Here is a 15191-nt window from a genome sequence, read left to right on the forward strand (position 1 = left end):
ATTTCTGTTGGTTTGCAAAACAAATTTCCTATTTCAAATCTAATGAATCCTGGTCTTGGTTTAAAATGTGTCCTAAAGGCTGAATGGAAGAATACAGAGCATTTTCCATTTGTTTAATATAATATAACACCCGACACAGCCTGGAGTGTTGTTTTATGAGCTGTGGCTTTTTTAAACACTCTTTACTTGAAATGCTGTTTTGTGCATCTTGTTCACAAAAACAAAATGCTGCATTGGGGTGCACTACCCACCCATGGCGCAACCCCCAATTACACACCCCTCCAACTCCCAAACTACATTTTACAAGTAAAAAATTTTTTTTTAAAAAGTAAAAGAAAATAAAAATTTGATTACCAATTTGTGTGTCCACTACAACATGTAAAAAGCCATTGGGGATAAAGAGGTAAGTTTTTACAGCTGTGTGTTGATGTGCCGTTTACATAAGAAGCTGGTGGTCCTGAGGAGACTGCACCTCGAGACGTCGCTCAGCCAGAGCTGTGTGAAGCAGGGGTGCTGGAGCAACCCCACCTCTGGGTGCCTGAGGTGTATGTGCATCATTATTCTTATTATTGTACTGTTACGCGTTACTACTCACTCTTTTCTGATGTCAGACAATCAATGTCAACAGACCTGCTCCTTTTTTTCATATCATCGTCAGCAACACAACTTTTCCAGGTGGTTTCCGATATTCTCTGCAGCATCCTGTCGTAATCTGTCTCTGCTGGGACTCAGACAGCTTCTCCAGCCCAGGGAAAATATATTTTCAAATCTAGCTTTCAGCCAACAGCACTACATAAAAAGTGTGGTTTTGTCATGAGTGACAACTCTGTGCTGTCAGTGTAGTTATCATTCCTCTCACATACTGTCATTGTTTTACTGATTTAACATCGTGATACTGTCGAGATTGTGATTTACTATGTTGCAAGGGATTATGAGAGTGTTCTGCATAAAAATGTAGCTGAGTGCAACTGTAATGCTGTGTTTTATTTGCTAAATTGCAAATACACTGTTTGAACTGGTAAAGCAAGAAAAGCAGCACAAAAAACTTAATAGATAATGAATGAATAAATGTATCCCTGAATTATTGAATTCTGAATTCCACTATTGTTAAAGTGGAAATCGAGTATTTTGAGGAGTCATATGTTTGTCCAAGAAGTTTTCTCTGGCAACGTGGCTGAACACAGCTCTCAACTCAAACTGATCCATTAAAAGCCTCCTCTCTTAGCTTCTCAGTTGAAAGCTGTCAAGTACAATTACCTGACCACTGCACTCAGAACATGTTTCCATCTTCTGGTGCAGCACTGGTGACAATAGAGTCTTGAGAATTCTGTCTTATCTCCCCTATCAGTGTGTCCGACTGCTGCTTTGACGAAAAAAAAAAAAGTCACATAAGTTCTTGTTGAGAGAGGCATCTGTGACCTCACAGAGCTGTTTCTGGATATATTTTACAGAAGTCAAAGCATGTGTCTCTTCGCTGCAACCTTTTTATCTGGTGTTTCTGAGCTTTAGAGTCTGGTTCACAATAAGGGTAAATCTTGAGTCCTACAGCATCAACTTGAATCTCAGCTTGAGGCTCATTTTGTTGGAAGCCCGGTCATGACTCTACAGTTGCATAAAGTGAAAAAAAAAAAATTCCTGAACAGCATTTTCACAGACGCCGAACGCAGTAAATCACATCAGTGAATATTGTGGTGTATCTCATTTCAGGCTGCAAGTTGCAACACCTTCAAAACTCGTCTGCGTTTGCCGTGACACGACATGCACGGTCATAAACGCCAGTCAGATTTTGCTCAGGCCGGAGTTCAGTTTTCGTTATCTCATCTATGATAACGTTTGGCTTGCTCTGCATCTGACACGGTGTGTACTCAAACAATAAAAGAGAAAGTCCAACTGAGGGATCCTTTGTCACGCTAACAAAGCTTTCCATTTCCCATGCAATGGGGGCAGGTTAAGATATTTGAGCATTCAACTAATAGAAGCCAAGCAGTATCCATTACATGCAAGTTGGTGGAAAGTTGGGTAGAAGCTTGATTTTTATTCATCTTGTACGTTGATTCTACAGTCGAGGAAAGAGAAAATATGGAGACACAGACGGCTGGATGATGCAGACAGTCTGGTCGGTCTCTCCAGTCCAGACTAAGGTTTTTAGCCAAAAATACAACTCCAATAATATTTCAAAAAGCTCATTACAGTTTATAACAGACAGTAGTCATGTGGGAAATTAGACTTTTAGTGGAACTGCTCAAGCTCCAAGGCAGCTGATCGAAGTTTCTAACATGCCAAAAATCCAAGCGATCGTCCAACAGCCACATCGCAGAGCGTTTATTAATCAGGCATCTTTTACTCCCCTGAATTTTTAGGCCCGATTTAGCAGAAATTCCAAAAACAAGTCTACCTTTGCTGCAGATCATATCATACCATCACTGAGTGCTTCGATAAAAATTCAACAGCTTCTTAGATGCATGCATTTCAGACATTTACTCACGTCAGTATAGCTTGTTCAGGTTAGTCTCTATGCAGATAATCCACAGTGAACCCCTCTGCCAAATGTGATCTAGTCTAACTACGATCAGAAACTTCTCATTAGCTGCATTCTGCATGCTGCCACTTACAGGGGCTCCTCTACTGGAATATACAGTTTTAGCCACTGTCCAATTTAATTTGAAAATATTCAATCTTCTCTGAAGTTAATAGCTACCTGCTTCCTTGGTCGGCCAAGCTGGAAAACCTTGAGATAAAATGTATTCGCATTCACGAGAAAGACACCCAGCATTCAAAAATATTCTTACATGAATATGCAGTGTAATACTTTCTCATGCAATCCTCTTTAAACGTAACATCGTAATGCAAATAACAGGTATCGTCTCTTTCTCCCCGACACTTTTTACTCGATTGGATACGTCGGTTCTTTCCCCAACAGGACCAGACGAATTAAAATGAAGTATGAGTGAGCGCTAAATACTCCACATTATTAGATCTGTTCCTTTTTCTCTTCCCTTGAGTTTAATAAAGACCAGCCAGGTTGGTAAAAGCAGAAAGAAGCACCTTGATGACTTCACCCTGAAAGATTTCTGGGTAGTGAAGTTAAAATATTTCAGAGTTACAGGACTTCTTGCTGTTGTTTGGAGTTAGTTACCAACCATACAAACACTAATCATCCAAAAACGTAATCTTAAACCAGCTGTTGAGTACAATCCCTCCAGTCACAGGGTGTGTGATAAGCCATGTTATAAAACATCTGATCCTCATATCAACCTGCGTCGGTGTCGGCAAAAGGATAAACATCCGCAAAGAGAAGGTGGTGGAAGCTTAACAAAATATGAAGCGTGAGAGTTTGTTCAGGTACTGAGACACACTGGGTGTACAAATCCTCCCCACACACACGCACGCACGCACGCACGCACGCACGCACGCACGCACGCACACACACACACACACACACACACACACACACACACACACACGCACACACACACACACACACACACACACTCCTCTAGTCTTACTGTCTCCACTGCTCTACAGAGAATAATAAAAGATGTCCTTAGGACGCGATTAGACAACTAATTAGGCCATAAAGAAGAGATAAGTGATGCTGAACTAGATCATAAGGGATGTGTTACCTCTTTCACTCTCTCTAAGGATCAAACCACCTTACAAGTTACTGCTCAGCTGTGACAATGATCTACACAACTTATTATTAAAAGTCAGCACCGCTGAATGAATGAAGTGATTTAAAGTCTTGTAGTGACATTACTTCAAGGATACTCCAAGTATTTCAAATATGTTGGGGAGTAAGTGGATTTTCAGCTCAGGGATTACTGATAAAATTCTCCTTGAAATGACAACTGAATATTTCATCTGGAAGGCACAAGGCTGCCAGGGTTTTTATTTTCAATTGCGCATTTTTGGCGCTCGGTGCAGGTGACGGGTTTAAGTGCCAACTTGACCTCAGAGATCCTTCACGCAATCTTGTCAGAGACCGTATCTACCTCTTACCTCTGAAACCAATCTTTAAAGTATAAAAACATGTCATTATCTCAACACATTCGCATCTTTAAGCCCTTTTTTCCCCTCCTGTCTGTGCCTCGTGATATTTGGTTGTGGCATTTACATGCTAGCTCGGATGGCTCCAAGCTTAATGGCCTGCCTTCTTGCTCTCACACTGACACACAGGCAAGATAATCACGCACTTCTTTCAGTCCATTTACTACAATTTGCCCAAATTTACCGTCCTCATTTGAACAACACCATTACCAACGGAAAACAAAGTGATGGCTTTTTTTAAACTCCCTAATGTGTGGGCTCACACACACCCAGGATCACCCTCATTAGTCAGACGTTATTATTAATCGAACACAATAATCCCTAAAACAGATGTGAGGCATCTGGGTCTGCATCCAGATATTCTCAGAAATTGATCAACTTAAATAGGAATGGATTCGTTTCAAGAGAGGAAATAAATCAACTTGGCACAGTGTGCACAGTTTTCTTCAACATCATTCATCAGTGGTGGAGCCCCACCGCAGGAAAACTGTCCCCACCGCCAGAAGAATGATAATATCACAAAGGAGGGATCAGGATTTTTCTCAGTTCATTTTTTTTTTCCCCCTTCAATTAGTCACAGATGAAGAAACAAAGTTGGCACGTAGCAGCAAATTAAATCAAATTGAGTTAAATTAAGGGTTTGAGGAAGCCGGTTGGATGAGGTAGGTCTGCTGTGTGATGTGAGGACACGTTGCCCTGCAGAAGCTCAGCATGTTCCCTGATAGGATGCTCCTCTCATATTAAGGTAAAAAAAACTGAGATGGGCAAGTGGCCAAAATCCCCAGTGACTCCTGGAGGATGTCTGAAGCGAGCCGAAAAATGGTTTAATCTTACTTTCTCAATTGCAATAAATTAGTCCAGTGACAGAATAGCGGCTATTTTAATTACGGGCTTCCTCTCTCCTCTCCAATTATGCATGCAATGGTGTGATTATCCATTGCAATGCAAATATGTGCCAAATTAGCCTAAAATTTGTGTTGAATGGCGGCCTCTGGCAAATGATTCTTGAGGTGTGAGGTGGGGAATAGTTATATTTTATGTGTTTAGTTAAGTAGACATACTTGGTCAAATAGTCAAAATTTGAGAGAGAGGGAGGGAGAGAGAGAGAGAGAGGGGGGTGGGGGGGGGCTTTTAAGGAAACAGGGTTTCGGCGGCGACACCGCAGTGCTCGACAAAGGAAGACGACAAAGACAGCGGATGTCTGACCAATTTTGAGACGTGAAAGATCAAATGTGGATGTTTTTGAGGAGAACTCCCTCTCTCTCTCTCTTTTGCTCGCTCTCTCTTTTTTCACAAGTACAAAGACTTATGATCAGGCTGCCATTGATTCACAAATATTCTCACAGCTTGAAGCTTGGCTTTAACAAAGCTTTGTTTTAAGAAAATGGGAATTCAAGTAAACTGAAGAAAACAAACCTCATTAGTAATTAATGTCGACAGATTTAAAGTATAATACTCCTTTCAGGTGATTTTGGTGAAATGGTAAACGTTTAAGACTTTTTTGTTTTTTTTGGAACAGTTAACATCCGTATAAAGTGTTTTCATTTAATCCACACTACACTGATACAAAGAGGTAACCTACACATCCTCTGTGAACTTTAACTGTTTTATATGTTGCCAAAGGTTTCCCCGCAAACCACTCCGGGACCCAAGAGTGTCCCATGGCCACACATTGGGAACTACTTTTGTGAATCTAAACTTTGACCAAATAAATCTGCCATGTGAAGAATGAGGAGGTTGATGAATGTTCCCTCTTTCCCGGATAATGCTGTCTAATAGCCCCGAACAATGGCATTCATCCCCACCTATTAAAACGTTGCTCAGTCTGCAGACAATAGTGGGAACAATATTAGACACACTCTTTCATAGGCCTGCTTCTCTTTTCTTATTTTTAAACAATGTTACAAATGTCCATGTTGGACTCAGTGAAGAGGAAGTGCAGGTTTGCATCAGTTCAACTGAGATGAAAACTGATTAGTTAACAGTTTGCAACCAACTGCATGCGTATGGAAATAACTGCAGCAAATCATGTGACAACATAAAACTGATAATATCTGACAAGAAATATGACTGACAGACAACTGAACTTACTGGCTGATATGTTACAGAACACAGAGGTTCAAGGATTCAGTCCAGACCTTAACAGACAGAATGCGAGATCAGACTGAACCTGAAATAACCTTAAAAGACAATGAAGAGAGACAAAGCACAAAAAGCAGTCATAAGGGTCCCCGTTATTATAAGAGGTGAAAAAACTATGAGGACAATTAAAACTCCCGGCATACGAGCCAAATAATTGTGCGTTGTATTATATTAAAATGCCACAAATTCCTTCAGGTCATTGTCAACTCAAAACAAGGGGGAGAGGGGGGTGGGGTGGGGAGGGGTGGGGGGTGTGATCCTTTCTCGCTGCACAGGAAAATGTTTCAGATTAAAAGAGAGATTTTCGCAGCGCACTGCGCGTCTGTGGCCGCTGCCAAGTCCTCAAAGGACTGGTTATCTGGAGAGACGCGTGTTCTGATCAAAGGTCCTTCTTTTTTAAATTTCGGAACACACAGTCATTACCGACCTGACGGACACTGATGTCACAAACATTATCTGCTGATATTCATTTTATGGGCGACCTCCTTTTCTGTCTAACGGCGTCGCAAGCGTAAAGGCAGCTCGAAGGAGACCGACGGTCTGGGGGCACCAGAGGCACACAACGGACCTTTAACCGCTCAGACTTGTCAGTGCCAGTTAAACCCCCGTCGTGTACTGAAAGGCTGTGACATTAACCCCAAATTTCTCTCTGTGTGGTTTTACCTTCATTCGCTGGGATGCACCACGCTCCGAGCAAAGCCAGACTCCAAACCCACGTCCATGCCACCAGCCGAATGCCACAACTCCACCAGCGAGATTGCATGGCGCATCCAAATAAAAAAAAAAAAAAAAGAACCACAACCGGTAACGGGGAGGGGGGGGGAAGGAGATTCTTCCTAAACAACAGCAGTTTCGGTCAGCGTAAAGCGGGATACCGTAATGAAACCATCTGTATCGTTGTGCGTCCGCTCGGAGAGATGGGAGCTCATGTTATGCTGGGGGTAGAGGAAGGTACTGAGGAGCCGTGTGCGCTCTGGGTTTGGGGAGGCGGGCGGCGCACCGAGGGGGGGGGCGGAGTGCCGCGCAATGCCCCTCCAATCACAGACCCTCCACAGGTGAACCCCGTTAGTGCTGGACTCGTCTTCTCCGAATGATAATCAATTACTCTCCGCTCGTTACCGCTTCCAAGTGTTACTTCATTCATTTATGGTGCCTATTAACCTGCTCCCTCTCGCGTTGCGTTTCTGCATGAGTGACAGTACACGAGTGGATGTGTGATGAACAGCGCAGGGGCTTGTTACTTATTAAGCTTGTTACCATAATGCTTCAGGGGCGGAAACAAAAAAGCAACCCGGGGATTTGCTGTCAAGCGGCCCCGATTGGATATTGATACAACATCAATTAAAAAAAAAAAGACACACTCTGTTAATTTATATTGTTTGCGTCAGGCTAATATGTTAATTAAAGTTCAAAGTTGAATTAATGTAATAATCACCTGACACCTTGTTTGACTTAATATCCTGCTTTATTATTAGAATTATTTAAAGTGCAAAACAGTGTTTAAACACAGAACTCAATTAGAACCAGCAGACACTATCCACAGGAGCACCGCTATATTCACACTGCAGCAAATGACATTCGCATTAAAGAACACCACATTTACACACTGTACTGACAATGCTTTTTGTTTTGCATGTGGTTTCCTTTTCTGAGGAGCAGAGCGTAAAATGTTGGAGCTTCACATGTCAGAGATTCACAACTGAGAACGCAACAGACCAGATACACACAGATCTCCCCTGCATGTGGCTCAGGTAGCTGTTGGTTACTCATCATTGGATGCTGGACTCTTCCTGTCCATTTGTTTGCCCTAGTTTAGGTCACAGACAAACACACCCACACACAATGTTTTCATACTTGTCAGAATAGTGAAACACAATCTGCTTGTTTACCTGCACTGTCTTGTTCACATAAAATGGGGGTTGTGTGGCATTTCCTTATTTTATATCCACAAAATTCCAAAATAACTGGAGAGGCCTCTTCACCACTGTCCTCATCATCGCCTGTGCACTGCTTAAATGAATCTGTTATCTTAGCAAACTTTGCAGCATCAGCCAGCAAAGACTTTGTCTTTTTAAAATGCACTTTCTCTGCGCTGCTGGCTGCAGCACCGAGGGCTACATGCTAACTACCCAAGTGCTATAGATACTTTCCATTGTAATGGCAACTGCTACCTGCTATTCCGAATTACACCAGTTGTGTTGCTGCAGCGAATATGACTCACTCCATCCATCTGTTATCTATACCGCTTATCCTTGTAGGGTCGTGGGGGGGCTGGAGCCAATCCCATCTAACATTGGGTGAGGGCGGGGTACAACCTGGACAGGTTGCCAGTCTATCACAGGGCTGACATATGGAGACTAACAACCACTTGCGCACAACTTCACACCTATGGGCACTTTAGAGTCACCAATTAACCTAATGTGTATTGCTGTGAGGCGACAGTACTAACCACTGCACCACTGTGCTGCCCAAGGCTAGGGTTGAGAAAAAAAGGCCAGCCCTCACAAGCCATCCCAAAACATCCCAACCTTCCTGATGGCAAGTCTACATCTGATAAACTCAGCCATTAAAAACTTTTTGGACGCCCTCTGGCTACATGATCACACAAGGTGTGAACAATACACCCCTTGTCTTGGCTCACTGTGTAAGTTTTCATACTGTACTCGTCTTTTGATATCCAGCGTTAACAGTTGTAACATTAGCTGTCCAACTGAGCTGAAACCCTACCCTGTCGGGGCGCCTCGGTGGCTCAGCTGGTAGAGCCAAATAGTCCTCCAATCCATACAAGCGTGTTGGTCGTTTGTTCCTACCCTCAAATACGACCCAGAGGAGTGTTTTGTAATATAGCGCCCCTACCAGCTGCAGGAGCAACAAGTCCTCTAACCCTCTGATACGACCCATTGTTCTGTTGTCATGGTTACCATAATAAACAAGCGATTGTACTGAGAGTGGCCGTGGTAACTATAATAACGGTAAAGGTTTGGTTAGGTTTAGGCACAAAAAACTCCTTTGTTAGTGTTGGGAAAAGATCACGATTTGGGTTGGAATAAGTACTTCCTCAACATCAAGCGATCTTTGTTGTCATGGTTACAATAATAACAACGAACGGTCATGGATACTGGAAACAATATAAACTACTGGCTTCACATGGGAATCGAACACCATTCTCCTGTGTCATATTCCTGTGTTTTGTTGACCCACCCATCCATCCAGCCCAAGCTCCTCCTCAGGGGACTTTGTCGCTCTTCATACTGCGTCAACGCACTTTTCCCTTTGCGCCTGTCATAATTACTACGACCACTAGATGTTGCCTAACCAAAAAAACGTAACTATGGGTCGTAATAACCTGCTGCACAAACGACCTGATGTGCAATGACTCTTCTGCTAGGTCTGGCCACGGAGGATCCACCCGTTGGAGCCTTTGTTGCCCAGGAAAAGAAGGGCCATACGGCCCAAATATGCCCATAAAGGCCCCTTTACTAAGAACCCTCAGAACAGTGAAGGTGCACCACTGTATTAACCATACACGGCCAGCTCAAACATACACATATACCCTCTGCCGACTCTTCACACTGAAGCTGTGAACGACAATTTATTCTTTGTCTGCTTTCTAGTTAAATGTCTTTAAGTAAAATATTCTTGCCACAGATTCTTTGCTGTGAGGCTCCACTTGTAGTTTTAAAGCTGTAAATCAGAGTTGTATCATCATGATTCTTCAAAGTGTGTTAAATTAATTTTTATTTATGGGATCATAAAAGTGTAAAATGCTGTTTGATGATTTTGTAATGGCATCTTGGCTTTTATCTCTGTTTCTCTTCAATCCTCCCTTTATCTCATATCTCACCATCTAACTCAGTCTCACTTTTCCCACTGTTACCTACAAGCAAATACACACTGCACTTCTGTCTGTTTTTCTTTCTCTCTCCCCAAGTCTTTCTCTCTTGTTAATCTCGCTATTTGTCTTACTCATGCTCACCGTTTGTGCTATTTTTTCCATCTTTTCTCGCTCTCACTGGTGCATTTAGATTCTTTGATCACTGAGGAATTCTAGGTGATATTCCTGTGGCTAACCCTGCTGATACCTCCCACGCTCACAAAGAAACATACACACACACACACACACACACACACACACACACACACACACACATACATACATGCATGCATACATGCATACAGCACTAATTCATTCCTCGCTCACCCAAAGTAGAAACATGTATTCAGACTTTCAGCGACCCTGCTATGACCTTATACCTCAATCGAAGCACTGATCGCCACCTCCTGTTTGTGCCACAAATTTTAGCAACAAATCAGAAATATCACCCCTTTTACAGTAAATGATCTACATTGTTTGCCAGGCGCAACCATAACTGTAGGTGTAATGCCAGGGTGGTGGTGGTGGTGTATTGTAGACGTGAAGGGGTCTGATCAGCACTGACAGCGGGTGTGGAGGTGGTTCTGGATGCCAGAAAACGTTGTTGTCTCCCGGAGGTGTCGTCGGTTTAATTCTAGAAAATGTCTGCGGAGGAAAGTGCAAGAAAAATCCACCCCCTAACCGTCAGCTATGGTGATGTAGCTTCTCTTTGTGTGGCTTGGGGATGCATTTTTCTTGTTCCCCCGGGCGGTTGGTAAATGTGTGGATGAGGTGAGGTCAGTTTGAGAAATTCCCAGATCAGCTACAATGGAGTTTGAGAATATTAGTAGCGAATGCACTTCGAGGGAAGGTAGAAGAAAGGCTGGGAAGGCAGGAAACTTACTAAGAAATAGACAATGCAGGATGTGGGGAGAAGATACATCAGAAAACCAAGCTGCAACATATTATGTCTTCTAAACAATTAAACATGAAAAACTGCCAAAGATTATATGTTTTATCAGAAATCCTATTTTTCATTTGCAGTAAATTTTTCCATGTCATACACATTGTCGACATAACGTCCTCTCTAATCTATTTCGTACTGGTTATCCCTACAATAATAATATGGACACTGAAACTCATTGGTAAAACCCATTGGTTAAGGTAAGGGAAACGTACTCATTATAAAAAATTTAAAAATAAAACATCCAATTGTGAGGCTGGTTTTGGAGCCAGATGCTTATGTTCACATTTACTACCCAGCTCTCCATCCTGTTACACCAAAACTGACAATCTCACCATGTATAATAATTAACACACACCAACTGTGCAATATTAGCCTACTTATCGGCTGCTGTTTTTTTGCTATATTTGCTATATTTTTTATTTATCTAAATATTTGACTTGTACATATCATTATTATGATCGATTATTTATTTATTTTTTATCTATTTATTTTTGTATTTGTTATTGACATTTTTTGTACCGTCCACTCTGCTTCTGTAACACTGTAAACTTCCCCACTGTGGGTCTAATAAAGGACTATCTTATGTGTTACTGTTTAACATCACACAAATTCTCTGCTGTGATATCTAATGCTGTGCTCCATCAAACTAGCACTACGGGTTGTGACGTTACATCATGTACGGAGGCAAATACACATCAAACTGAAACACCAACGATCTGATGTAAAAGGTCAAAATGCAGCAGCATATTACAGCAGTTTCCAAAAGCCATGGTTTGGTGCAGTCAGATGTGATGATACCTCGGGTGCTGAACAGTCAGCTGTGATTTTGTGTCTGCCCACTCATGACAGTAGGGGAGGGAATGGGAAAGCAAGGTCATGGAGGGTCAGTGGAGCACACACACACACACCCACCCACAGTGTGTGCCTCTCTCACACACACAAATTTTGCAGCAGGGAGCTTCTTGTTGGAACAGTAAAGAGACCTTTGTCTGTTGCAGAAGTCAAAACTGACTCAGTCTTCCAAATGAGAAAATCTCACCTCACAATCACACACACACACACACAGACAAAAAGATGGTGTACCTGAGAATTACTTTCCACAGATAATTATTTTCTGTCACTTGTCAGTAAAGCAAATGTAACACAATGAGTATATTCTTGTATTTACTGTGATTACTGAAATTTTATTTTAGATTTCAAACTCCATTAAAGTATCTCTCTATCACATTTCCACTTTGTATGTGAGCCAGTGCTGAAAATATTTCCGCTATAATACAATTAAATATCAGTGATAGTAACATTTGCCTCTTTAAGTTGAAGGTCTTTTCTTAATCCCCTCCGATCCGTTCACCCTCTCGTGTCGGTGGGCCATGTTCAAGCAAAAACTCCTACCGTTATCGTTTCTATAACCGCAGATATATTTTTTTTAAAGCAACTGTTTTCATCAGTGCATGTTCTTTGTTGCAAATTGCTCTGTATTATTATTTGATGCCATTTCTTTCTTTTTTTTTTCATAAGTGCGGAAAAATAAAAATAAAAGCAGGTGATTTTCCACAAACATGACATTTCTAAGTATTTCGTTAGCTTGTTTCCTTTTGATCGGCTTCAGACTAACCCTGGGGAGAAATAGGCCTCAAGATATAGTTGAAGGCACCCCCCCCCTCCTCCCCACACACATGCCCACACTGCACCCCCATTCTCAAAATAATCAGCTTTGGGGCTTGACCAGCTGGCCTCTGATCCAAGGAACTTTGGGATTTTCCAGAATGCCATGACAATATGTGGTGAGACATTGCACCACATTTGGCCTCCAGAGCAACATTTACAGTAATTCATGTGGTTTAGATGCGTTTCCCTCTGGGGCTCTAGATCACGCCAACATGAGGTTCAAGCTGTTAAACTGAAGTTCATGTTGCTAATCATGTCTTATTCATCTTTATTATTTATGAATTTGGTGGATATGTCAACTTTATGTAATGAAAACAGCTGTCAATGTTTGAAGAAAATGTACATTTTAATTCTGTTTTCCTGCTTTGAACCTGAATTAATGAGTTATGTTTGGTTGGCATAGCATATATATATATATATATATATATATATATATACATACAAACCTGATTTAAGGTGATCCAAAGAGGATGATGGGCCCTTTTTCTTTTTCATGACAGACATTCTGGCACTTCTATAGCATGAAAAGCATGTGTCTAATTACTAACATGAATGATGGCTTCATTCCATTTAGATGTCCCAATTCCAGGGCCCTGCTATTGTGCATGCTGGCTCCCTGGCATGGCTTACTGGAGCACTTAAATGAGAAAGAGCCATCATTAATGTTGCTACCTGCTTTTTCTGACAAGTGAAAATATGTGCAATGATAAAGTTCTAGTTGCAGATGGGCGAGTCGGACGGAGATCATTGTCCAGATAGATGCACTGGCAACTGGAGATGATCTCGGGGGATGGTGTGAGCCTCATTATCTGTTCAGATCTCATGGCGAAACGGCTCCTTGTCAGTGTGTCATGACTCTGTAGCAAGAATCAGCTGCTTTGATGAGGCAATACAACAAGAATCTTATAGCACCATACCGCCTAAAAGACACAGCTACGCGTATCAACTGTTCTGCAAGCAGAGACCACCACAACTTGCAGGGAGAGAACACATATTAAACTTTTTTTCTTTCTTCCGTCCATTTAAAACAACCTGCACCCACTTAGACAGTTTACCAACTACTTGACAAGTTGCAAACCCTCAAACAAAGTTCTGGTTTTTAGATGCTCTGGCCTTTATTTGACCCCGAAACATGGAGCTCTTGTTTTGGGCTTACAAAGAAGGAAAGCACAGATAGAAATACACTCACACACTCTGACACGCACATACACACACATACACAACCCCCTGGGCATCGTTAAGCCCTGCTTAGCAGCTCAGTGAGGCTGGCAGGCAGTGCTGCTGATATTCTCTCTCTATTTTGGCTGCTCCCCTCTGCACGCTGCTCCAAATCCTACTGCTCTCTTTTCACACATTTTATCTCGCAACTCAGGACCTACACAGAATATATACTTTATATAAAAAATAGAGTGCAGGGGCTGAGGGATAACTTATCCTGAGTGCAATCCACCGAGAAAACAATGCCAAAAGGATCGAAGATGAGCTGTAGCATAAACACTCAAAAACACACTCGGGCTTTGATTTACATTCCTTCTCTATGCAACACAATAAACATTTATGTTTTTCTTATAGTTTATGTACCGTTACAAACATATAATTATCCATGTTCAGACGATAACAGTGCACAAAATTAGACAAGGATATGAACTGTATCAACTGAAAAAGCATAAAAACAATGATAGAAAAAAAGAAATAAAACACTGATTTGTTTCTTTATGTGGTTCTCAATTAGTATCATTAATGTGAGGTTATAGTACATTAGACTATAATGCACTAAAATCATATTATATCAAGTAAATGGTTGTGAGTACAGGTCCTCCAGAGCAACCATTCATTAGCATCCATAAAGAATGTGTGGGCAGGGAATTATGTTGAATGTTGTTTGTTCAGTCTGAAAAATAACAAAATACAAACAATGGAGCAAAGAAATATATATACACAGGAGCAAATCTCCAGAGCTGGATTCCAATGGAAACAAACAAACAAACAAAAATCAGATTTTATACTCAATCCCTCTACATAGCTGATGGACAAGTGGGATCAAACTGATCCTATTAGAGATGCTTCTGACCCCTCATCGCGCAATATTTACCATGTTGAAATCCCTCAGTGCAGCCATGTTGACTTGTCAGCCATGCTTTTTTTCCTTTTTTTTTTTTTGACATTTTTGGGATGCATAAACAATGCTTCAGCTTCCCCTCAGGTTCATGCGGCTCCATTCACGGGAGACAGCGTCTGCGGTTTGATTACACGCACGTCAACTCGGAGGAGAGATGCTACAGAATTCTGATTATCCCACAATTCACGGCTGCCATTTTGGAGTTATATAACACAACCCCCCCCCCCCCCCCCCCCCCCCCCCCCCCCCAACACTTTGGCATCTTTTTCTATCGATTGCTTCCATTTCCCAGAGGCATGCCATGTTCCCCCATCCTTTTTATCTGTTTCATCCTTTTTGTCTTCTCCAATCTAGCCCCCCCACCCACCCACCCCCCACAACTCCATGCTCAGCCA

General features: G+C 41.9%; 1 protein-coding gene across 1 annotated transcript in view; it reads right to left on the reverse strand.

The window, feature by feature from the left end:
- The window catches only part of LOC130186849 (ephrin type-A receptor 5), a 69075-nt gene extending 61782 nt beyond the window's left edge, over positions 1–7293 (reverse strand). The window contains exon 1 of the mRNA XM_056404151.1: positions 6853–7293. Within this exon, the coding sequence (XP_056260126.1) occupies positions 6853–6952 (100 nt within the window). The 5' untranslated portion in view covers positions 6953–7293. The remainder of the gene's footprint in view (positions 1–6852) is intronic.
- Positions 7294–15191: the final 7898 nt, after the last annotated feature.

The sequence above is a fragment of the Seriola aureovittata genome, chromosome 18 (genome assembly GCF_021018895.1).
Source record: "Seriola aureovittata isolate HTS-2021-v1 ecotype China chromosome 18, ASM2101889v1, whole genome shotgun sequence".
Taxonomy (NCBI): Eukaryota; Metazoa; Chordata; class Actinopteri; order Carangiformes; family Carangidae; genus Seriola; species Seriola aureovittata.